The sequence below is a fragment of the Struthio camelus genome, chromosome 20, assembly GCF_040807025.1.
Source record: "Struthio camelus isolate bStrCam1 chromosome 20, bStrCam1.hap1, whole genome shotgun sequence".
NCBI classification, from domain to species: domain Eukaryota; kingdom Metazoa; phylum Chordata; class Aves; order Struthioniformes; family Struthionidae; genus Struthio; species Struthio camelus.
The window spans coordinates 10,909,262-10,932,469 of NC_090961.1; the positions used below are offsets into that span (position 1 = coordinate 10,909,262).

The 23,208-nt window shown below is 53.2% G+C and overlaps 1 protein-coding gene across 8 annotated transcripts in view; it reads right to left on the reverse strand.

The window, feature by feature from the left end:
• Nucleotides 1–23,208, reverse strand: part of LOC104139830 (collagen alpha-1(III) chain-like) — a 123,264-nt gene that overhangs the window by 4,442 nt on the left and 95,614 nt on the right. For all 8 annotated transcript variants that reach the window (XM_068914358.1, XM_068914353.1, XM_068914357.1 and 5 more), the window contains exons 28-61: nt 21,942–21,995; nt 21,520–21,573; nt 21,029–21,073; nt 19,572–19,625; nt 19,065–19,109; nt 18,048–18,101; nt 17,414–17,467; nt 16,907–16,960; nt 16,156–16,209; nt 15,360–15,413; nt 14,972–15,016; nt 14,637–14,681; nt 14,121–14,228; nt 13,347–13,400; nt 12,622–12,675; nt 12,180–12,233; nt 11,593–11,700; nt 11,085–11,138; nt 10,641–10,748; nt 9,820–9,873; nt 9,617–9,670; nt 9,024–9,077; nt 8,118–8,171; nt 6,882–6,989; nt 6,162–6,215; nt 5,940–5,993; nt 5,602–5,655; nt 4,529–4,582; nt 4,161–4,214; nt 3,138–3,191; nt 2,111–2,164; nt 609–662; nt 475–528; nt 103–156 (exon numbers count right to left, since the gene is read on the reverse strand). In XM_068914358.1, coding sequence (XP_068770459.1) covers nt 103–156; nt 475–528; nt 609–662; nt 2,111–2,164; nt 3,138–3,191; nt 4,161–4,214; nt 4,529–4,582; nt 5,602–5,655; nt 5,940–5,993; nt 6,162–6,215; nt 6,882–6,989; nt 8,118–8,171; nt 9,024–9,077; nt 9,617–9,670; nt 9,820–9,873; nt 10,641–10,748; nt 11,085–11,138; nt 11,593–11,700; nt 12,180–12,233; nt 12,622–12,675; nt 13,347–13,400; nt 14,121–14,228; nt 14,637–14,681; nt 14,972–15,016; nt 15,360–15,413; nt 16,156–16,209; nt 16,907–16,960; nt 17,414–17,467; nt 18,048–18,101; nt 19,065–19,109; nt 19,572–19,625; nt 21,029–21,073; nt 21,520–21,573; nt 21,942–21,995 — 2,016 coding nt within the window. The remainder of the gene's footprint in view (nt 1–102; nt 157–474; nt 529–608; nt 663–2,110; nt 2,165–3,137; nt 3,192–4,160; nt 4,215–4,528; nt 4,583–5,601; nt 5,656–5,939; nt 5,994–6,161; nt 6,216–6,881; nt 6,990–8,117; nt 8,172–9,023; nt 9,078–9,616; nt 9,671–9,819; nt 9,874–10,640; nt 10,749–11,084; nt 11,139–11,592; nt 11,701–12,179; nt 12,234–12,621; nt 12,676–13,346; nt 13,401–14,120; nt 14,229–14,636; nt 14,682–14,971; nt 15,017–15,359; nt 15,414–16,155; nt 16,210–16,906; nt 16,961–17,413; nt 17,468–18,047; nt 18,102–19,064; nt 19,110–19,571; nt 19,626–21,028; nt 21,074–21,519; nt 21,574–21,941; nt 21,996–23,208) is intronic.

The window sequence follows — 23,208 nt, forward strand, 5'->3', positions numbered from 1 at the left end:
ACGGCCGCTCTCCACCCGCTAAGGGCCCCGTTGCTCCGACTGCCGCCCCAGGGAGCGCGGCCCGCTCTCGCCCCAGCGCTGCGCGGACGGCTCAGAACTTACCGGCTTCCCAGGAAACCCAGGGAACCCCCACGGACCAGAGGGACCGTCGTCACCCTGCAAAGACACAGCCGGAGGTCACAGTGCAGCAAAGTCCCTGTTGGGAGCAGTGGCTTCTCCCAGCCCTTTGCCTAACGCAAAGCAGGCTGATCCCCAGTTTCCTCTTTGCTAATGTATCTTGCAGGGACGGACAAAGGAAATTGCCCCAACTACTAATTTATGCCCAAAACGCTCGGCAACATGTCCAGCACGGTCTAGCAAAGCTGCAGGGCTGCCTGCCCAATACTGCCTGGGTGTGCCGTGCCGGCACGGGTCCGGTTCCCCTGGTGCATCTGCCGTACGCTGGCCTCCCATTGTCCCCCAGCCCACGGTTACCTGCTCTCCCTTGGGTCCTGGCCTCCCAGGGACACCGGGGGGTCCTTGCTTGCCCTAGGAGAGGTGGAAGGGGCGTCACGCAGGATGCCAAGTGGAGCAAGGGGAGGGAGGAAAAGAGAAAGCCCTTCACACACCTTGAAGCCATCGTCCCCTTGCTGGCCGAGGTCTCCCATGCTGCCTTTCTCGCCCTAGGAGAGTCAGTCGGGGGACAGTCAGGAAAAGTTTTGATGGCAAAGATGGGTAGAAATGCCCTGTAATATCAGCTCATTGGATCCCGGGGTGGGAGCTGTGCCCTGCTCAATTTTAGCCCTTCAGCAGTATTTTATTGGGTTGGTAATGGTGGTTTTACCTGCTCTCTGGACCCATGCAGAAGACTGCAAGCACAGGTTTTACTGCTATGGTTGTGCTCATAGTGTGGACAGGCTGAGATCTCCGAAATACAGCCATCCCCCCAGGAGAAAGCCTCCAGGCACTAAAGGGCAACACGCTGCTTTCAGTCCAGCCTGAGAGGAGGGGAGGTCCTAGATCTCCTCCAGGAGACCCTCTCTGGTCTCCTGCTTCCTACTGCACAAGCAACTAGCCCAATCAGCAACCTGGCAGGAGACGTTTGTCTGGAAAGAGCAACCCTGGCCAAATATGGACTCCTTGCAAGGCAGAAATGGCTGCAATGGAGACCTGAAATTCCCAGCAATGGCCAGCTGCAGACTTTCTGTAAAAAATCTTTTTGACTTGTTAGAATTAAACATGCACATACAGGCTGGGAAGGAAAAAGTGTGACAGAGCATCTTCATTCCCTGCTCAGCTGCAAAGGCAAAACAGTAAATATTTTATCCCAGGTTAAATAATTTGACAACTACTCAGAGGTTCCTAGGAAATTCTTTGAGAAAATAAAAATAAAATAAAGCAAAACAAGACAAAATAAAATTTGTTGTTTGCTGAAATCTTGTGAAGCAGGGGAAGAAACCAAATCACAGCAAACACAGACACAGACAATTCCCCAGGCAGCTCTACCACTGCTGCAGTGAGCAAATAGCCTCTTCCTCCGGCTGCTTTCCCACAGACTCCAGCCTTGCTGAATGCCCTGGACTTTAACTTCTGCCATTGCTCATTTAGCTTGCAATAGATTTAAAGCCTTATTTATTACCAAGTTTCACTTTCCTGAAGGCAGTGAGCAACTGCCCGCCACCAGGGACTACTTGTCACTCTTATTTACAGCCTTGCAGCTGATGGATGGGACCATGAGGATGTACTTGGCTTCTCGTGCCAAGGTTGAATCCATCATCTCATCAGTAAGTAGCAGAGAGAAGATGTGTGCTTTTGTGGAGTCAGCAACAGTGCTGAGAACGGGGGATTAAAATACCGCATGCTACGGGGGCCCGCTTGCGATGCTAAGAGGCTACAGAAACTAGAAAAGGACCTGTCAGAGGGAAAAGCTCCTGTGGGGACAGGAGAGAGTGTAAAGTGCCCATCTCTCAATGTCTGGGGAAACTGGGGCCAACATGTAAAGAAGTAAGATGTTGCAGTGACTGGGGTTCAAGAAGAGGGAGAAGTTGTGACTGTATCCAGCAAATTAAATGCTAGCGTCTACCCAAAGCCCCCACTGTGCCCAGTACCCGCACAATAGCACATCTCCTACCTTCGGTCCTTTTGGGCCAGGGTCTCCTTTCATGCCTTTCAGCCCAGGAATGCCCTAGGAGAAAAAAACGTGCGTCATCCATATCAGCCCATGGCCGCAGTGAGCTGAACTTCTCACACCTCCTGGGTCACCGCGCGGGACCTCATCCTCCAGGGACATCTCTTTCCCTGGCCAGGAAGGACTTGGCCACAAACTGTCATTGTGGGTTGCCACAGGATTCTGAGAATTTGAGGTAGATTTAGAGACCGCAAGGCATTTATCATCAAATATTTGATTTTTCCCGTTGGAGGATCCCTTCCTCTTGGCCAAAAAACTCTATTAAAGTTCAGGGCCTTGGGCTCATTCTAGAACATTCTGGCTTCTCGTTTGGGTTTTGGTGAAGTTTCCAAAGTTGAGGTTTTTCAAACAGTGGATAAAAACAATTCAAAGCAATTTAAAAAAAAGCAACTAGTTTTTTGACCAATACGAGATGCTGCAGTACAACCTATCCTTTCAGCCACGGCAGTTCTCTGGGAACGTGAGCACAGCCACACTTGAGATGTCCTCTGCAAGCACTCATAATTCCTGGACATGAGACCTGGTGTTTAACCAGCAAGGGAAGTATTCATTCATCACTCAGCTTTTATAAAAATGATGTAGAAATTACCTGATTTGCCTCATTGCATATGCACTGCTGGGATGCTAATTTGGGAGACATCATGATCAAAGCTATGTTAGCTGCATAAAACATCTAGAAGTGTCATGCTTTTTAAACAGTTTTCCTCTTTGGTTGTTGGCAGAGCTGGGTTGCATGGTGGTACCGCAGGGGCTGAATGTGACTGATCTCAGGAGCTAAGAGGTCCTAGAGGGACCCAGCAGGTGGGGGAACAAACAGAACCCAACGCGCTTTGTCCGCAGCCACCAAGAGGCAGGAGCACTCCTCAGGCCTCTGCTCTAACTGCCAGTATCCCCACAGCCCTGGGGCTCGGGAACAGCTAGCTCCCCAAAAACCTCCTCGCAAGTAGGTGCCTCCGGAGGTGATACTCACGTAAGGTCCTTGGGGGCCTTGAGGCCCTTCTGGCCCCCCTTCACCTGGGAAGCCCTGAAAGACAAAGGCGAGAGAGACCCTTATCAGTTTGCACAGCGGTTCAATGTGAAAGCAAGGCAGAACCAACCCCCCCCCAGCACTTGTTGCAGAGACAGCAGTAGACAGGGGATGCAGTGGGAGCGCAGGAGAGCTGGAAGAGGCCCTCTGCTAGGAGTAGAAGGCTGGAAGAGATCAGGGAGGAGCGAGGCCTTCAGCGAGACAATGTCTTGCTCCAGGGCAGCGGTGGGGGAGGCTGAATACGTCACAGGAGAGGGCCCAGCTTGGGAGATGGGGTAGCACGTTCAACAAAGTGCCTGGAACAGTTTTGAGGGAGATAATGCAAAATTGGCCCTTCCCTTTCTAGGCACGTGAACAAGCAGCGGTAATGGGGTTTCTCAACATGCTCCTAGCATATTTTTTAATCCTAACAAAAGGAAAATATGTCTATATCTCCGATATCTCAGAGTTGGAAAAGCCCCACCTCAAAGGCAAGAATTACAAAAATGTCACATGCCCAAAGGGGCAATTCCAGGTGCTGCTGCAGCCCGAGGGAGATCAGGGCCAGGGTGCCGGTGAGAGTCACGGCAGCAAGAAAAGGAACTATAGTAGAGGAACTATTAAATGTAAAGATGTCAATCTCTAGTCCCCGAAAACCCTGAACTACAAGTAGCTGGAGGACCTGGGGAAATGGTGTCCTTCCCTTGGCTGGGGAGCACCTCGAGCTGCCTGCTGGCGTCTTGGGGACAGGAGAGCTCCCACTGCCCGGTGCCAAAGAAGCCCTCGTCCTGGTGGGGACTGGGCCAGTGGTCTCTTGGCTCAGCCTCCAACAGGCACGCACTGCCACATCGGACAACGGGGTCGTGGGGGACACTCGGGTAGAGAGTGGGTCTGCCCGACGTGGTGCTGCCCGGGCACCACCGCCCAGCGAGAGAGGGACCCCATGCCCAGGGCAGGCTGTGAAACAGCAGCGCGGCGCGGGCCTACCTTGGGTCCCCGGGGGCCTCTCGGTGGCCTCTGGCCAGCCTTGCCTCGCTTGCCCTGGGCAACGACAGAGTTGGGGCTCCTGAGCGATTGAACGGGTTAGACGCGCCAATGCGGCTGCCCGCATGACGTGCTCCCTGCACCGCCCCAGGCCCTGCTGCCCTCCCTGCCACCCTGCGTCCCCCCGCTGCCACCCCACAGGGATGCTGGGTGTCCCCCGCCAGTGCTGCAGGCCCCCACTACTGCCGGAAACCGCCAGGGTCCCGCTGCCGGGCCGCCGCGGGTGCTGCTCCCCCACGGCTCTTGGCAGGGGCTGGCATCAGCCTAGCAGCCTCCCGCCACCCTCCACGGGGACAGCGGTGCCACTTTACCCTTCTGCCAGGTTCGCCGGGGACCCCTTCTTCCCCTTTGCGCCCGATGTGGCCCTGCAGAGACAGGAGACAGCGGAGGCGTCGGCCGTTTGGCGCGAACAAGGACATGAAACGGGTGAAAAGCAGCTGCTTGCCTGCAGGGAAACCCCCAACGCCGGAGCCCGCCGACCACTGTGGGGCCCTGAAACGTGGGGACAGGCACCACGGTGCCATCGTGGAGCTGCCAGGGAAGGGACATGTCCCTTCCCAAGGCTTTTAAAGCACAGGAGCCAGCAAGGAGCCAGCCCCGCGAGGGCAGCGGGGGATGGAGATGGGACAGACCCGCTGGCCCCTCGTTGAGGAGGTTCCCCATGGCCCCAGGCAGGCCCCACTCCCAGGTCTGCTCCAGAGGGCCTGTAGACAAGGAAATCAGGTAAGGCAGCCCAGGGGCTTGGTTTTTAGGGACTCTCATGGGTTCTCCCCCCATATGGTAACTGAGATCGAATTGAGCCGCGCAAGGCTACAACCCATAGCCACAAACCCCTGCCAGCCTTGTCGCACGCTCCTGGGGCCAAGCCTGAGAGCAGCCCGTGCCCTGTTTCTAGCACTGGGGATGAAAAAGCATCACTCCTCCCGCAGTGGGCAGGCACTAAAACAATAACTATCATCGCTGTAGCCGGAAAGCCTGCACCATGCACCACTGCTGGCTCCGCTGGACATCTCACTGGGTGCAAACTTTCCTCTCCTGCACGTAGAGCATCCTGCATGGATCTCCCTCGAAATCTGTCCCGCAGGGGACAGGACCGAGATGGTTCATAGGGTTGGGAGGTGGCAGGAGGGGAAGGAGGTGTGCAGGCACTGGGGACAGATGCTGCTCCCCCATGGCTGCTCTACCGTAACGGCCCAAGGCACCGAACGTGGACGGGTTAACTGCACGAAGGCAGTCATCATCAGCCCCACGGGTTTATGGATGCCTAAACGCTTTCCAGAGGAGCAGGCATTGATGTGATGAATTTAGACATCCTGACCACGGGCTGCTGCTTCTCAGCTACTTTCCAGAGGGAAAAAAGTAAGAGGAGGATTTTTGCAGGTACCTTTTCTCCTTTGTGACCTTTCTGCCCTTCAGGACCAGCTCGTCCTTGAGACCCCTAAAATCCAAAAGGAGAAGGAAAATCCTCCGTAAAGATGCGACAGATGGGTGTCCCCCTGACCTCGCCTTCCTGCTCTTGCCTACGCGATGCACTTTAGGAGTCTCTATGTCGAGGGCCCCCAGTGGGACTTTTGCCCCTCTCCAAACCAGAGCCTGCCAAGCAGGGCCACGGGCAGTGTTTCCCAGGAGCTGGCAGGTGCTGACCACGCGGGAATCATCGCTGACGCCCGAATGAGGCTTTCAGGAGAGATGAAAGATCACAGCAGGCCTTCAGGTCCTCACCATTTGCCCGGGTTTTCCTGGTTTGCCCGGATTCCCTTTCGCACCCATCAGGCCCTAAGCAGAAAAGAAACCAATACAACTCCAAAAATGGGCTGTCACAGGGGTATTCCCCGAAATCCCAAATCCTTGGCCAGTCTGTTGAGAGCTGCTCAGAACTGGGCTTCAAGGAAAGCTGGAGACCAGGAACAGGACTGAGGGGAGTGGCAGAGAAGCCCCACTCACCTCGATGCCGCTTAATCCTGGTGCTCCAGCCTCGCCTGGTGGCCCGAGAGGACCCTGAATCCATTTAGAGACAAAAAACTTGACATCAGCTCTGGGTTATTTGGGGGAAGGCAGGAGAGTGAGTAAAGAGCTGGTTGCCCTGCCAAGGAATCTGGGCTCTGCCCTAAGCTTTTCTCCTGCCCTGTGCCAAGGGACCTCCACGTAGCAGGTCCACACAAGACCCACCAGCTCAGCGCCTCAGCCCCATAAGTCTTCCCTGATGTTGGTGCCTCACTTTCCCTGTCTCTAAAATACCAGTCACTTTGAAGCTGTGATGCTTGATTCACCTTCCGATTCCCCTCTACCCCAGGAGTTTCAGTCCTACAGAGCTGCAAGGTTATTAAAAACAACATTTACAGATTTTTGCTGGGCTAAATGAGATGGTGAGTCATTTCTCCAGTGGCTGGTGATGTAAGGAAATGGGGTTTACACACGGGTTTCAATGAGGTGCGCAAAGCAGGGCTCAAGGCTGCTCCCAGTCCAGGCAGCGTTGCAAACTTGAGCAGGAGTGCTGAGGCCGGAGCAACTCCTTGCTCCGTTACAGGAGCCAAAGTTTCGGAGCTGGGGCAAGGATGCTGAGCATAACCTGGGTGCCAGCATCAGGGCTGCACGGAGGAGGGCCGCCCTGCCGGGAGGTCCCCTCGTCGCCTCCGCGGAGAGCAGGAACGTGACACAAGTTACCTGTCGGCCCAGCTCTCCTTTTGCTCCCGCAGCTCCTTTGGCTCCTTCAGGCCCCGAGTAGCCCTTGAATCCAGGGACGCCTCTTCCTCCCCAGGAGCCCGCTGAGCCCTGACGTACCCAGAAAAGAGAGGAAGCTGTTACATGCCCGGCCGGTTTGGCTCCCAAATTCACATCGATTTCTGCAGGGGACTCTGGGACCCAGATGCCCCACTTGGGCCTGGGACTTCATTTCTAGCACAGAGAAAAAGAAAGGCTGGGCTGGAGGGGCACGCGAGAAGCTGCCTAACATCCGGCTCAGGAAGGATCAAGTCTGTTGGCGGCTCATTTGGTGCTGGGTGATAAGGAGATGTGTGTGTGTAGCTAGTGAGGAGAAAGAGAGGCCCAGGGGAACAGCAGGTGCAGCTTCACAGAGGGAGTGAGATGACTCCCTCTTTCTGCTTTGCACATCCTGGCTGCGTTTCTTCCATTTCCTGACTTCACCTAAGCAAAAGGAATCACCTGAGTTAAGGAAATGGTTTTGCCTGGGCGTACGGGCACTATAACATAGGAAAACTGGGACCCAGACAAGATTTACCCCTCCAGTTGAGGTGCAGAGCATCAGTAACACATTTGCAGCTCCATAAACGTCAGGACCACAACCATAAAACTGGTGCAGCCAGCCAGAGCTTAGGCTGTGATGGGGAGGGGCTGGCAAACCACCACTGCGAGCAGACATCTAACCGGCAGTGGCAAATACTCATGAGAACACACCCTGGGCTAGCAGAACTGCCTTTCCTGGCGAACCTTCACATCTGAATGCCACAAGTGGGTTTGTTGTGCAAAGGCAGGAAATGCACTGGACTTGTGCAAATGCACTGGACTTGTTTCAGGCAACTCCGATAAGTGAGCATTAATTGCACAACTGTCACTTTTTCATATCTTTTTAATAACTATATTAAAACACCTTTAAAGAACTATGGTTCTAAAGAAACCAAGAAAATGATGACTTGGTTGCAAAGGTATTTACCAAAAGTCAATCCTTACAGATATCTTTATGTGGGTCCCGTGTGCCACGCAACGCAGCACCAGGGTCACAAAGCCAGACGCTTTGTCTGGCAGAGACAGCGGAGCGCTCTTCAGGTTTGCCCCAGGCCTCTTCCCATTTGTGATAAATAGCCTCATCTCAAGCAAGGGCAGGCTCTTCTGGCTAATTAATTACAAAACCTTATTAAACTCCTTTTACACTGAAGTACTTACCGCAGGACCAGGTTTGCCTCGGTCCCCCTTTACTCCATCATCTCCTGCAAGTCCCTGCAGCAACATTGAGGATTTAGAAGAAATCCCTCCTCATCATGTCTTTCACACTCATGCTCTTTACAAACATTTTAAGCATCCTCTCCCACACACAAAATTCAGCTGGCGAAGGGGATATCACTTACAATGGGTGCCGTGGGAGCTAGCTCCCTCATCAGTCTCGGACATTATTGCCTTGCCCAGAAGAAACTACCAGCCTTCTTCCTCAGAGGGATGGTCTCCATTAAATCAGTGCCAATAGCAATATTTTTGCTGCGGGTGGCAGTTGATGGGGAGGAGGTAATTACTTCTAGCTGTCCCAAAATGACAGCATTTTCAGTAAATGGGAATTTGTTTCAGACTGAACAGAACAAAGTATCTCACTGGAATTTCATATTTCATTGGAATCTGTGTTTTTTTTCTGCAAATGAGTTTTAGCTGAAAAAATCCTGCTCATTTCTGTCCCTGACAGAGGTGGTAAGCGGCTCTTTGGCTTTACAAGCCTCAGTGAACAGTCTCAGGGTAAAGAGAAGACTTGCGTGTTCATGACTGCTGCTGCTTCTGCTGCACAATAAATGCAAAGGCTCCTTCCAAGTACATTTCCAGGTGATACCCTGGAAACAGAAGTGCTGAGATAGTGGGAACGGATTCTTCAAAAGGGATGCCTGATTGAAGTGGTCTGATTCTCGGGGCAGGGGCATAGCACATCCTGGAATTCAGTGCCAATATTTGAGAAATTAAAAATCTCTCCTTTCCTCTGAAACCCATGCCCTGAATTTCTTTCAGGGGCAAGAAATCCCTTGATTTCAGTTTCTCTTGGAAATGGTAAAGCACTGGTGAGGCCTGTGACAGCTCCCAGGACACTGGTACCTCTAATCCGGCAACACCAGCAGGTCCGTCCATGCCCCGTGGCCCTGGATCTCCCTGGGGAAGCAATAGAAACGAGTCCAGCTCTGTCCTCCGGATCTCAAGCCATCACAACCCTTCGATGCTGAGAAACCCTTTCCTGACCTTGCTGAACCTAGCCCTCAGGAGGTAGGGACCATCCCCCGTCCCGTCCCCCCAGGTCACCAGCCTGCCATGTGTGCAGGACAGGGACCAGCTTCTCCTGCACAGCATGCCATGCTCGATATGGCTGGTGAGAAGCAGCTTGAGCACCAAGTCCCCCACTACAACACAGCTCCCCTTCAGCCAAGGCTAGAAACCAGAGCTTGGGAAAAGAGTAGGAGAGAGGGGAGAATCTCTTATCTGCAAACCCAAAGGACTTCACTGACTCTCTCCATCAGAGGAGGACACCCCTTATTGCAAGGGGATCCGTGGGTTCAAGCACCCTGGCAGGAGATGCTTTTAGTGCCCAAACCACAGATAACTCCTCATTGCCTTCTGAAAAGCGCTCCTTGCTAAATTCACTCTCACAGTAGAAGGGCATTTCATCAAGGGCTCGAGCAATCACACCTCAGTACCTTCACTCCCTCGGGACCACTGAGCCCAGGAGGACCTCGGAGACCTGTTCCACCCTGTTCAGGGTACAAGAAGAGGAGTCTCACTGACACAACCAAGTCAGGCTTCAGCCACAGCCGGGCATCGAGTAACCCCACATGCCCTTAGCCCTCTCTCCCAGGGCTGCAACCCACCAGAAAGGCAGGAGGAATACAAGTGGACTTACAAACTGTCCTCTGGCTCCAGCAGGTCCTGCACCGCCAATAACACCAGCCTGGCCCTGGGACAGAGAGGGAGTAATGCTCAGTGGAGTCCTGGCACAGCCAGGTGAAATGAGGCTTGAGTTTGGCCAAATCGAGCGTTAACCCAGGCTGCCCAGCAAAATGGGCTGGAGGTAGATTTCTTCAGGTCAGTAACCCCAAGAAGACAAAATCAGCACATTCACAGGAAAGCTGTTCATACATCAACACAACAGGCAGTGCCAGTTCTCTCCATCCAGGGACTACAGGCACACAGGGAAAACAAAACTCAAACCACTAAACCCCATAAAAACCAGTGGCAGGAGAGGAGATCTGAGGTTGGACTAGTTCTCCCAATATTCAGGAAACACGTGGAGCTACAGGTAGATCAGGCTCCTCACAGCCAGGTTGCACTGAGATCTCAGAGATACTAAACTCCAGCTTTGAGATAAATGCAAAAGCCCATAAAGAAAGATTTTTCTTACTGGGTCAGATAAAAATCTCCACACATAAAGCTGGATTCTTTCTGTAAACGGACTGTTTTTCTGCCCAAATATCCACGCACAGGGAGATGCTCTGAAGTATGTCCTTTTGTGTCAACTAGAATCAAATTTGATGACATGCCCATGAGCCACAAAACTTCCTGATTACAGAGATTTTCCTATTTCTAGTATTTTCTATAGCTCCTGGAGCCCAACATTTCCTGCTGGGTTAAGTCCCACTCCTAATCCCTCTGCAAGAGAACTGCCAGCCTGGGGGAAATGCTGAGATCCCTGTGAGTTTTGAAGGATTCCCTCTCTGTACTTGCCAGCAAACCTTCTTGGCCCTTCTCTCCTTTATGTCCTTTTCTTCCAATGTCCCCCATAACAGCTCCTTGTCCAGGCACTCCAGGAAGGCCCCTAGGGCCAGTGTCTCCCTGGCCAGGAATGGAGATACAGATGTCAGCACAAAGAGGAAAAAGGAATAGCAATTAAATGAGCTTCTGCATTAAGACGACACGTTTCAGAAATCTCACTGGATGCCACGGACATGAGACCTTCACTCTACAGCACTCACAGGAGAGATTTTAATGCCAGGTCTAATGGGGCTGCAGCCCCCAAAATCTCAAGGGGCTTTCAGCCACCTAACATGTCATAGTGATATCCCTGCCCTGCTTTTACCCCCTCCATGACAAACTAAGAAAAGGAGGCCGAGCAGACTACAAGTTGTCCCAAGGTGCTGGAAAGAAACACGGGGAAGAGACACCTCTTACCTTTTCTCCCTGGGGTCCTGGCTCGCCTGGGTCTCCAGCGTCACCAACATCACCCTGCCAGAGAAAACGGAGACGAAATATCAGTGTCAGATGCAAAGCCCTGTTCCAGTCAGGTATATTTGAAGCTTGGTCAGTCATTTAAAAGTCAGCCATTTGACTTCCATGGACTTTACTATCCTCCTCTGGCTGGGATTTCATTTCTGGGTAAAATGCTGCAGCTCCTGCAAAGTTGTCAGGTCTACCAGGTGAATGAATGAACCATGAGATTACTTGCAGCTATGACCCAATAGCAAACAAGGATCAAATAACTAGCACATTCAAGCATCTTCCCCTATAAGAAGGAGATCCTAAAGCTTGTCCGCAGCAGAGCTGCAGGATGTACAGGCTGCTCAGAGGTAACACCTTTCCCCTCCCCATGCTGACCCCCAAGGGCTGGCAGAGCGCAGCATGGGCGCTGAGGAAGCCGGTGAGCAACAGCGACTACCATGGTGTCAGCCAGTGCATGTACCTCCTTTCCTTGCTCCCCAGGTCTCCCAGGTGGCCCCTTTGGCCCATCGTCCCCTTGTTCCCCAGGAACACCTTTGATGCCTAGAGCTCCGGGGACTCCTGCCTCTCCCTGGAAAGGAAAAAGACCACCAGTGTTATTCTTGGCTGACTTTTCCTGGGTCAGCCCTTACTGCACATCCATCATTTCTCACCATACGGTCCCTCCTGGTTTTCCTTGTACCAGGTATCAAAGCCTTGAGGGGTTCCTGGCCCTCCACACCATGCCTAGGAACATAAATCCCCAAGCACGGGCATGTTGGGGGACAATTTAAAAAAGCCCCATATGGATTTAGGTGCCGCCTGCACTCAAAGTTGATGAGAATTAAGCACCAAAATCTCTTTAGTGCACATGAAAATCTCCCAGAAGGGCTGTGCCAGCAGTGACAGATGAGGACAGCACAGAGGCGCCTGGCTGCAGAGAGGCCACGGAAACCCTGTGCGCCCACTCACATCTCTGCAGAAGGCCCAGGGAAGGCGGCAGGGCCAGGCAAGCCCACTGCTGCCAGCGAGCACAGTGCGACGTGCCTATCACCCTCAGCTGGAACTGACCTGCTCGCCTTTGGGTCCTGGTTGACCCTCCACTCCCAGCAGCCCTGGTAGTCCCTGTAGGAGAAAATACACATCCCATTACTTCTATGGGTTATCCCCACCAACCAGCATGTGTAGGGCTCTGTGACATCAACATCAAGACACCACTTCAGTGAGGCCAGCCTGGGAAGTCCCCATGCATTGATGTCTCCCCTCATTAGACTTTCCAATGACATTTCTCCTTGGGAGATTGCTGGCTCCCATCTTCCCATCCCATCAAAGCCTACGCTTTGATTTGCCCCTATTGCACAAAGCCTTCAAATCAGCTAATGAGGACAGAACTTTGACCTTCTAGTTCAGTTAAGGATCGGCAACCCTTTCCCTTCCCCAAGGACAGCACCTCAGGAGAAGCAAGCTGGAGCAGCCCAGGAGAAGGAGGGCCAGGTTTTCTGAGTTGACGTACCTGCTCTCCATCCAGTCCCCTGATGCCAGCATCCCCAGGATCGCCCACATCACCCTGGGAGAGGAAACAAGGACATAGAATGAGCAGCTGTGGCTGTCCTCAGTGCAGGTCCCTGCAGGGAGCCCCACTGCCCCAGCCCTTGCGATGTCGGCAAAACATTGCTACCAGGAGAGCTTGCAAGGCTCTTCTCCCACATTGCGTCAAGCTCATAAATCTCCATCACTCAAGATAAAGCAAGTGGTAAAATTGGGAGGTGTGCTTCACCTTCAACCCCCAGGCAAGTTTCTTAAGAATTCTCACACATCCTTCTTCTCCACCTTGAAGAGAGCAGTTTGGGAAAGCCTGTGTTCAGTATGGCTACGGGTCACCCTGAGTTGGGTCATTGCTCCAGAGGTACGGGGAGAAGGTGATGCCCAAGTGGGAAAGCCAGCCTGTTGCAGCAGCTCAGCACTGCAAGCTCCCCGCACACGGAAGAGTCGGGGAGAGGTCAAAGATTGTTTCAAGTGTCATGGGAACAAGGTCCTAGTGCCACAGCTCACCGTGGTCCAAGCAGTGACCCATAGGCCAAATTTGGTTCCTAGCTCCCCTCCTCACAAAGCAACGGAGACCAGTTGAATGTAGGAGGAAAATACCCTTTCACACAAGGAGAGCAATCTTATGAAGCTTTGCCCAGTGTGAACTGCACACATGGATGGCAAGGGGTACCAAAATACCTCTTTTCTTACCTTCTCTCCTTTCCTCCCCAAAGGCCCTTCAGGTCCACCTGGACCGTCCCGGCCCTGAAAACAAAAAGCCCATTTCAACAGCGAGGCATTACAGCAATTTAGGAGGCACTTGCACCTCCCAAGTTTGGATGGCAAGTGGACAAGAGAGCCCAGCACACTGCAGCTCCAGTGGCACATGAGCCACTTGCCAGCTTGTCAAGTCTCTTGTACCAGTTTCCCTCTTCCTTCCCTTTTTGCAGGTGCTTTTGGGAGCTCCTACTGTCTGACACACGCCAGCAAGAGCCCTTGCAATCTGTCCTACTGGCAGAGAGTAAAAGGATGAGGCAGGTTATGGCAAAGGAGCTGAACAATCAGACTTGAAAGCAAGTAAGGGAGCCTTGGGAGGCTCCATATTCAAGCTGGAAGGGGCCAGTTACAGTGGCTGGGCACAGATACCGTAAAGGCGACTCTCAGCGAAAGCCTTGCCTAAGTCATCGATGAAGTGGAAGAGAGCGCAGCGAATGCACTGCAAAGACTGGGAGCTAAGAGGAACCATAGAAACCTCATCCCAAGGTTGTTATGGAGAATGGAGTGGCCAGCAAGGTGGTGCGTTACAATGAGCAGACTGAACATACCCTGTGCACACTGTCCAGCATCAGGGCAGACAGAGCCCTTAGGTTATGCCAGCCCAACTCCCAGCTCCCCAAGAGCCCCCAAGTAACAACCTTCCTTGCTCAACTGCAAGTATTGAATGTTGTGTCAAACATGAATCAAAGCAGCCCCAACTGCACTTACCGGGTACCCAGGCAGGCCAGTAGCCCCACTCCGCCCAGGAGCCCCCGTTTCTCCTGCCAAACCAGGCTTCCCAGGGATGCCGTCCAGTCCTTGCATGCCAGGAACTCCCTGCAAGAACAAAAGGCCATTTAGGCATCCTGAATGCAGGGAGTGGTGCAGCTCCTCTCTCTCTGGGGAGAGCAATGGAGCGCAGGGGGGAAGAGTGAAACCCCACATCTGAAGCAATCTGGCCACCATGCAGTTTATAATGGCACCATCTGTGCCTGTTGGGGTACTGGTGACTCTGTCAAGCAGAGACCACTGAGGGTGCAGGAGGACAGTGTGGTCCCCACACCCATCCTGTCATCACCTGGCTTCCCGTGCAGGGTTCGGGCCTTATTCTGCCCCTTTACTGAGCCTCATGGCCAGCCCAGCAATGGAATTGCCGCCAGAATGGGCGCCTATGTTATATCACGTTGGATGTTGCATAACTTGAGCCTATAGAGCATCTCTACAAGCCACAGCTCTTCCACTTACAGGCAGCCCTGGAAGTCCTTGAGGACCTGGGTCTCCTGGTCTTCCCTGAAACAAGACAGGTTTTCAACAGTGCGGTCACAGTGGGGAGGGGAGATGGTACTGGGGACTCAGAGCAGGGTGAAGAGGACCTGGCTTTGCTCAAACAAACCCCCTGCACCCGGGCCACCTCCAAGAGGTCCATGCAGCGAAGTCCAGCAGGACAAAACAGCAGGCAATGAGGGGGGACCCAGGGTCCTGCCTGCTCCCACCATTATCACCACAGGTAGCACAAACTCTACCACACAGCTGGGGGAGACCCACAGTGGAAGGAACATGTCTACAGCGTTGGAACCTACCTGGGAGCCGGGAGGACCTCTTGGGCCAGGGGGGCCTGGCAGGGCCTGGAGAAGGGAGAGACACGTCAGACCCACATGCTGCATCCCTCCTCCACTAACGCCAGGAGTGAGGCTCTGCCTTGAAACACAGAAGCCCCAACCACCCTCTCCTGGATGAGCACTGCCCCTGCCCACTGCCCCCAGAACCACCATTTTGGGTGCTGGGAGACCCCAGCCCACACTGCAGGTCACCTCATGAGGGCAGCAGATCCCCTTTCCCCTCTACCAGTTGAGGTGGCAGGAAAGATTTCCCATTTTACCTCATCCAGCTCAGCAAAAGCTGATTTGCTCAGTGCTGGCTACTGGGGAGTTCAGAGCTGCCCACAGACAGCCAGGAAGCAGCACTCACCTTGGGACCAGCTTTTCCTGGGAATCCTGGCAGGCCTTGGGCTCCAGCTTCTCCCTGGTAGGAGGCAAGACAGATTTCCCTTCTGCTGTACCTTCTGCTGCAATAACCTCGTAAGGGTAAAAATAGCAGCCCTGTGTCTTAAGAAGAGTGTGAGTTTGGGGAGTTGAACAGCTCGGGACCAGCTTGTTTGCCCCACGTCAGAGCTGGCTGCAGACACGCTCCTCGTGGCCCACAGCAAGCAAGGGCTGGCTCACTGTGCCCCTGCAGACCTCCCTGGCATGGGCATGGGGCAGCACAGCTCATGGAGACTGCCCTGAGATAACACCTGAAATGCCTCCCCACTCAGCTCAATATCCAAACCCTAAACCTGCACATTTCTGAACTCTGGCAGAGGCCAAATGCAGCTTGGGCTGCAGCAAGGAGCCAGGGCTGCTTTGCAGATAACACAGGCTGAGTGTCTGCTATTTCCAGCTACATTTCTCTTAAGACTTTTTCTCATAACAGCATTAAAGAAAACAGAAACAAACTTGTTCTGTACAGCCTCTGAAATCCCCCCCTCTCTAAGCCAGAAGACTAATGCAGAGGGGCAGAAAAAAGAAGCCCTAACAGCCAGTCGTCGCAAGAAGAGCTGCAGAGCACGTCCTGCCACAGAGACTCGTACCCAGCAGCACGGTCCCTCCTCCCTGGCTCTGGTGCAGCTCAGTGCTCTGCAGCACAACCCACCACCCAGTAGCAAGCAGAAATCTCTTTACTGGTTGCCCTGAGCTGCTTTTCTTGCTGGGTTCCCCAGTCCTACCTTTTCTCCCCTGGGTCCTGGCTTCCCTCTGTCACCAACAGGTCCTGGGTAACCCTGGGGAGCGCACCGTGTTAGTAGGTCAGCAGAGACACACATGGTACATCCAGCTTATGGGATAAGGTGACTGTTGAGGTTCAGCTCTTGCCAGGGGAAAGGCAAGAGTTGTCCCGGGGATCAGCGCTTCACAGACTCAGTTTCTTTGGCTCTGTCCCAGATTATCATTCTTATCCAAAATTAATCTTATTTCATCTTACATGGAAAGGTCTAGTGACCACAAGGATTTCCCTCTCCTCAGCAATACGAAACCTAGCTCATGTCCCCTCTCCTCGGCCTCCACACCATCTCCATTGAGGCAGGAGGATTTGGCGAGTGGGTGCATGTGGCCCAGGGAAGTGTGCTGGGGCTTCAGGCCATGCTGGTAGAGCAGCTTAGCTTCAGACACCACCTTTGGCCAGCCCCCGTGCAGATCTACTGCCCGGGGCCAGAGTCAGCCCTGCCATCCCCAGAGAGATGCACCACGATTGGATCAGATATGTTGGCCCGAAATGCTGTGCTCATCCCAGCTGGAGCTGGGAGACAGCTCGGGCAGCCAGAGCTGCCAAGCTGGGCTGGGACTGGGCACTGCAGAAGCCCTGACAGGACCATGAGTGCCCTGGCTGAGATATCTGTATTTGCACAAGCCTCTCCACCTCTCCCCAGCACTCAGGCAGGCTGCACTGTCCCTCACTAAGTGGGCATGCCTATCACTTACATACATGCCGACAGGTCCTTGTGGTCCTTCCAAGCCAGGCTTTCCAGATAGTCCCTGCAAGAAAAGACGAGCACTAATGTACCTCTGCTCCAGGGACATGGATATTCTGTTCAACCTGGGCTCTAATGGAAATTATAGGGGCACCAGGGTAGAGACCTGGCCTGGTTTGACGCATGCAGCTGGAGGAACCATGCATGAGGAACCAGTTCCATGTGATGCTGCCTGGGCTGTGGATGGAAAATCGCTGATGATCAGCTGAGATAGGGGCTGTACGGGAAACATACGGGCTGCTCATGCGTGGGCACTGACAGCAGGCCTTGGCTCCCCAGATTCTGATCCAGATCGGTGGGATTCACCCCAGGCTTCCATGAAAAGCCTCATCATGTCCACTGAGGGCCGCTCAGGGATGTCTGCCACCACCAGGTGCCTCAGGGACGTCTGCCACCACCAGGAGCTCCAGTCAGCCTCCCCGACATGTTCTCAGCCCCCCTTACTCCCTGCTCTCACCTTCGCACCCAGGGAGCCTGGGTCTCCATCAGCTCCTGGTCTTCCCAGAGGGCCCTTCAGAAATGTTTGAAGAGGAGATATCGATCAAAAGGCTGTGATGAGAAAAGGCCTACCGAGCCACTGCTGGGACCTCTGTGCTCAATGACAGGCATCGCCTGGTCCAAACTGGGTTGTTACAGACAAATTCTGCCGCTATAGCCAGCCCCGGCAACACCTGCGCGTAGCCGGGTCTCAGGCAGGGTTGTCACTGGTCACGGTGACAATATGGGCAAATAATTAATAGCTAACAGAGCATTTGGGGCCTGACAGCTTGTGTGATGGGACAGGGCAGCCTTGGGCCAGCTCATGCAGCCCAGATGGCTCATGACAATCTGAAATTTGGGGGAGCGTGGCCCCAGGATTTGTAGCTATTTGCCAAGTCCCGTATGAGGCCAGCCGATGGCCACCTCTCAGACAGAAGACCTTCAGGCGGCTCCTATCTGCTGCTCCAGCTCCCTGCAAGCTGCAGTCTTTATTCCTGCTAGGACACCAGCCCCGTACGATAGTCAGCACCCTGCCTGGAGACTCGTTGACTTATCACAGCTCTGCAGTCTAAGTAAATGGAGAGTTAATGCAAAATGAAGGTTTTTCTTACTATTGGCCCAGGGAGTCCATCGTGGCCTCTGTCCCCCTGTGAGCCAGCAAAACCCTGGAAGAGAGGGCAGCAGATCAGGAGTGCAGGGATGGGAGCAGGTAGGGGAAGTGTAGTGGGACAACAGTCAACGGGAGGAAGAAGGAGAGCAAAGGCAGAGCTATTAGGGAGGCGAGAGGCTCACTGCTGTCAGGAGCCAGTCAGAAACCAACCCAAAACAGAGCAGAGCATCATGGCTAAGTCCAAAGAGGCTCTGGCCTCTGGTCATGGCTCTGGCCTCCTGAATGCAATACTAGCATTTTCCACTTCAAACTGACTCTTTGATTTCTTGTTGTTGCAGCACATCAGCTGTGTGCATACATGTATACAACACCCACACGCACACCTAGAGAGCTGAGCACTGTGCAATACTAACAGCAAAATCAGAGACCATTTTTTGGCCCAGAACAGAACATTTTCTGTTTTGAGGGAAATGCCAGCTTTGTTTGTTTGTTCCACTTCAGAGCAAAAATAAACAAATACTAGAAATCCCGCAAAAGGGAAAACTTGCTGCCAGCCCAGGTCTTGCTGATGGGGCCTGTTTTGGAGAGCAGCACCACTGACGAGCATCTCAAAGGGAGAGAACAGAGTGGAATGGGCTGTGGAGGGAGAACAGAGGGGAGGAAGGCTTGAAACAGCGGTGGGGATGGGGGGAGGCAAGCAGAATCCAGGAGAAGGGGGTGATCTCTCCAGCACACTGGTCATGCCTTGTGTCACCCACCCTGGGGCATAACCTGTTGATAATCAAGCCTACAAAATCAACCCGTGACACCAGGAAGACCCAAAGCCAGCAGGATCTTGGCAACAACTGAGGGAGAAGTTGGCCAAGAACCTTCCTTCTGTCCTGTCCCAGCAATGCAAAGGGGAGCACCACTGAAAGGCAAAGCTGGGTCTCGGCTCAGAGGGGTTTTCTGTGATCACGCCACCTCCACCTTGGGAAAGGGGAAGATTCAAGACAGACACACATGCAGCTCTACTCACAGGTGATCCCCTTCTTCCTGGGCTGCCCACAGCCCCTGGGAGACCCTGCAGGATAAGGCAGGCAGATGGTAAGGATCAGGAGGAAGATCCAGTCTTTCCCAGTCCCATCCCAAATCTAGGGCTACAACTACAGATGTGCAGGGAAGGCACAGGAGTGGGGATCTCGCCTAACTCCACCCAGCTAGCACATAGCAAGCTCCAGCTGAGCTAGATGCCCCCCACTTATGAATCAGTGGAGAGAAAGAGTCCATCTCATCCCAGACAGATTATGTTCTTGAAGTCCCCCATCATGCGGAGGTGGCTTCGACCTGAATGGCCGGGGCCCAGGTTTGGAAGTCCCCACAGCACGGAAGAGCATCCAAGCCCGGCTCAGATAACCACCTCTCCAAAGCCAGCACCACAGTCATGCTGTGTTACAGGGCAACCTGTATAACACGCAGCTTTCGCCTGCAATCCCGACCCTCGTACAATGCACCAACGTTTAAGTATATAGTATAGAATGGGAACCTGTGTACCAGGCTTTCCTTCTGGGCCTTCTGCTCCCGGTGCACCTCGCAAGCCCTGGAAGCAGATTGTCATCTGAGGTAAGAAGAGTGCAAACTGACACAACACAACAACTTTTGAGCCACCACGCTTGCTCAGACCACGGGCTCATCTAGCCCAGGAGCCTGTCTTTGACAGTAGCCAAAAGCAAGTATTGCTGCAAGTATTAAAAGGTGGCAAATATAAAGTGATATAGTCCCTAACGTGCTCTTCTAGTCTGTAGGAGCATCAGGGGCTTTCTGAACCAATGGCGGTTCCTTGGTACTGAATAGCCCTTGACGGATTTCTCTTCCACAGACTTGTGCACTTGCCTTTGGAGCCCATGTAAACCTTAGTGTCCATAACACCCTGCAGCTAGGGGATCCGTGGCTTAGTTAAACATTGCCCCTTGGTCAGGTCGAATCTGGCATTTCAAGTTTCTAGCTCTTGCACTGGAAGAGACAGGCTCTCGGGGACGAATTTAGAGCACACAGGAAGGGCAACCACAAAAGCAAGGACGTGCAAACATTGTCACAAGAGTAATTTAACTATAGCAGAGCGGAAGACTTTTGCACAAAGCATATTTGTTTGCTGCACGTGCATTAATCTGAAAAGTAGGGAAGGATGGATGCAACCAGAGCTGCTCCTGTCTTGTGACCCTCTTCCCGTGCCCTTTGCCTGTTTATTGGCCCTTTGCATGTTGCTGAGATCTTCTCACACAGGTTGGCTGCAGCAGGGACCAGCTGGCTGGCCGCACAGTGCCTCACCAAGTGGGGCCTTGAACCCAAACCCAAGGCTCACAGGTGTCAACGCACGAGAAATTATAAATGGCACTTGCAAAACACCAGTCCCAAAACATGCCAGGGAAGGTCTGTGCGCAGAAGAGCAGCCGGTTTGTTAGCATGCGTCTTGTCTCCTAACTGTGCCCCCGCTTGGCACCTTTCGCAAACAGCTTCTCCCCGCTCTTTCCCACCTTCGCTATCAAACACTGTCGCTGGGAAATAAAATGAGGGTGGGTGGAAACCGTTCTCACTGCACTGACAAGTCTACTGAGCACCTCTACAGTATTTTTTCCTGTCATCTCCACTTACCCCAGCTATTAATTCTATCTCCTTTGCCAAGCGTAATTCTGGATAATGAAAATTTCTAGAGGAAGTTGTTCATAAGAGACTTTAATTTCCTGAATTTTCTGTGCCCAGAGTAAGAATTTAATTGTAGCGTTTGGCAGGCGATTTGTTGAAAACTATGTGCGATGTTCAAAAGCTTGAGATGCCCATATCCAACTTACTCTGTAGAATTTCCAAATGGAGCCTGACTCTCCGATACACTCACGTCCTGGGATGCATCACAACACTTCCCAAGAGCTCGCTTCCCCCTCCTCTAAGCAAAGAAAGCATGACGCACAAGCATCGTAGACTGAATGGAGATCGTCTCTTACTTACTGGCAGGCCAGGGACTCCAACCAGCCCACGCTGCCCCATGCGGCCCTGCAAGAAAGCAAGTATTAAGAAAAGCATCTTTCTATCAGTAGTAAAGCTGCATACTTAGAGGCCTTCCTGCAAACACAGCTGACGTCAGGAAAGATTGCTGCAAGCGGTAAGTGTTGGAGGCCTTTAAATACGCAGATCTGGTTCGGCTTCAGTGCAGATGGGGAGTTTATCTAATGTGTCCTCTCCCGTGGCACTCTCACCTTGTGGCTGCCCTTGGCAACGGGGACGCCAGACAAGGAGAGGAAGGGTCTCTAGATCTTTGAAGCCATTCCACACCTCCTGGGCAGATGCCTGGCCACGGCTGCCCACATGCTCCCTCCCTGGCCACACTCCCATTGCATATATCGTGCTGCCCCATGATGGGCATTCAGGGTTGCTTTCATCTCAAAGACCTAAGACGCTCCAAGATTCAGCTAAAAGTAACAAATAACTCCACGAGTTACCCTCGTTCCTCTCGGTCCTGAAGTTCCCTTTAGGCCATCAGGTCCTCTGCTTCCCTAAAAGTCACACAGAGGAAAATCCAGTCATTTTAGGCATCCCTGAGAGTCTCGCTGGCCCCTTCACCGAGGTGAGTTGTTATGATCTCCAAAGGGGGCTCACCCAGAAGCCACTGGGCTCAACACATCTGAGCTTGGCTCAGCAGCCTTTGAGGCCACGAGGCCAGGGTGGGTGGTGGGGGCAGAGCCCTGCTGCTCCTGGAGGGGGATTACCCAGCAGGCAGGGGCTCACAGGTTGCCGGGATGCCCACCAGAGCTCGGCACAGCATGGCCTCCTCCCTGCCCCTAAAATGCAAGGGCAAGGGCACCCGGAAGGGTTTCGCAGCAGCATCAGGAGATGGGGGCACACAGCGAATGCCTGGGCTGACCTTAGGTCCTTCGCTGCTATTGAGACCCGGCGGGCCGATCTGGCCTTCTTCCCCCTGGGAGGAGAGAGGAGAGGAGAATCAGCTAGAACTGCGCAGCACAGAGAAAATTCAGCGTCTCACCCCTTCGGGAGCCCAATTAGACCGCTGCCCTTTGTGCACGCTGGGTATTGCTGCACAGCATCCCCAGCGCAGCGGGGCAACAGCACCCCGCTCACCCCCTCAGGCCCATCACCTCTCTGCAGCAAGGGCTGCTCGTCCAACTCACGAACAGGGATGAAATTGAAAATTTTTGTTTCCTGCTGCTCAAATTAAGAGCTGTTTAAGGGGCTGAGGATCCTGTCTGTTCAAATATAGCCCTAGCGTGGCATGGGCAGCCCGCACGCCTGGCTCCTGGCTGGGGCCGGTCAGCCGAGCACACGCAGCTGCTATCTGCAAATCAGTGCTGCTTGGCGAGGTGGAAAAGGCACCATGTGGCAGTGAGATGAGTCGTGCTGCATTTCCAGCTCTTGGAGAGGTGGGAGGTTTCATTTGTCAGCTTGAAGAGTGAATGTGAGAGCAGCTCCAAGCAGGCATCCCAAAACCCTTCTAAGGGGGATGGCATCCCATGCAGAGGGACACCACACACCAGAAAAGTGGGAGGTGGGTAGGAAAATACAGTCTCCTCTCCTTCTCCTCAGAAGCTAGAAACTTCTAGAGATAAGTGGTCAGCGAGGATTCAGTTCCCAGGTAGAAATATTGATCCATAGCTGGGTTTGTCCATCCTGACAGCTCACTCTGAGTGTGCACTGCAGAAACAAACACTCTAAAAATTGTGCCTGTTTTCTCTGTCTCCTTGAGCATTGCCCTGTTTGGATCGCAGTATTGGGGAGGGTAGCGGTCAGGCAGTATAAGTGAACAGGAGCAGGACAGCAGGGCAGCGGGCACTGGGTTTGAGCTGGCTGAGCAACTGCAGTCCTCCACAATTGTTAGCAAAAGCTCCAGGAGGCAGGGAGCCCAGCAGGAGTCTGAGATGATCAGTTCAAAAGAGCAATTTTTTTAAAGCCCTGCAGTCTCAAAATACCTGCAAAGCAGTGAACAGCACTGATCTGAAGGAGAGCCTCAGCATGAGCCCTGCAAGAACATTATGGCAGCGAAAATTGCAGAAAGCTGCCCTCGACCATGCTGGAAATCCAACCACACGCCTCCTTTTCGGGCGCAGCACCTGCCCAAAGCTGCTCTCTCACTGCATCACTGAACCAGCTAATTTTGGGTCATTGATGGGGGCAGT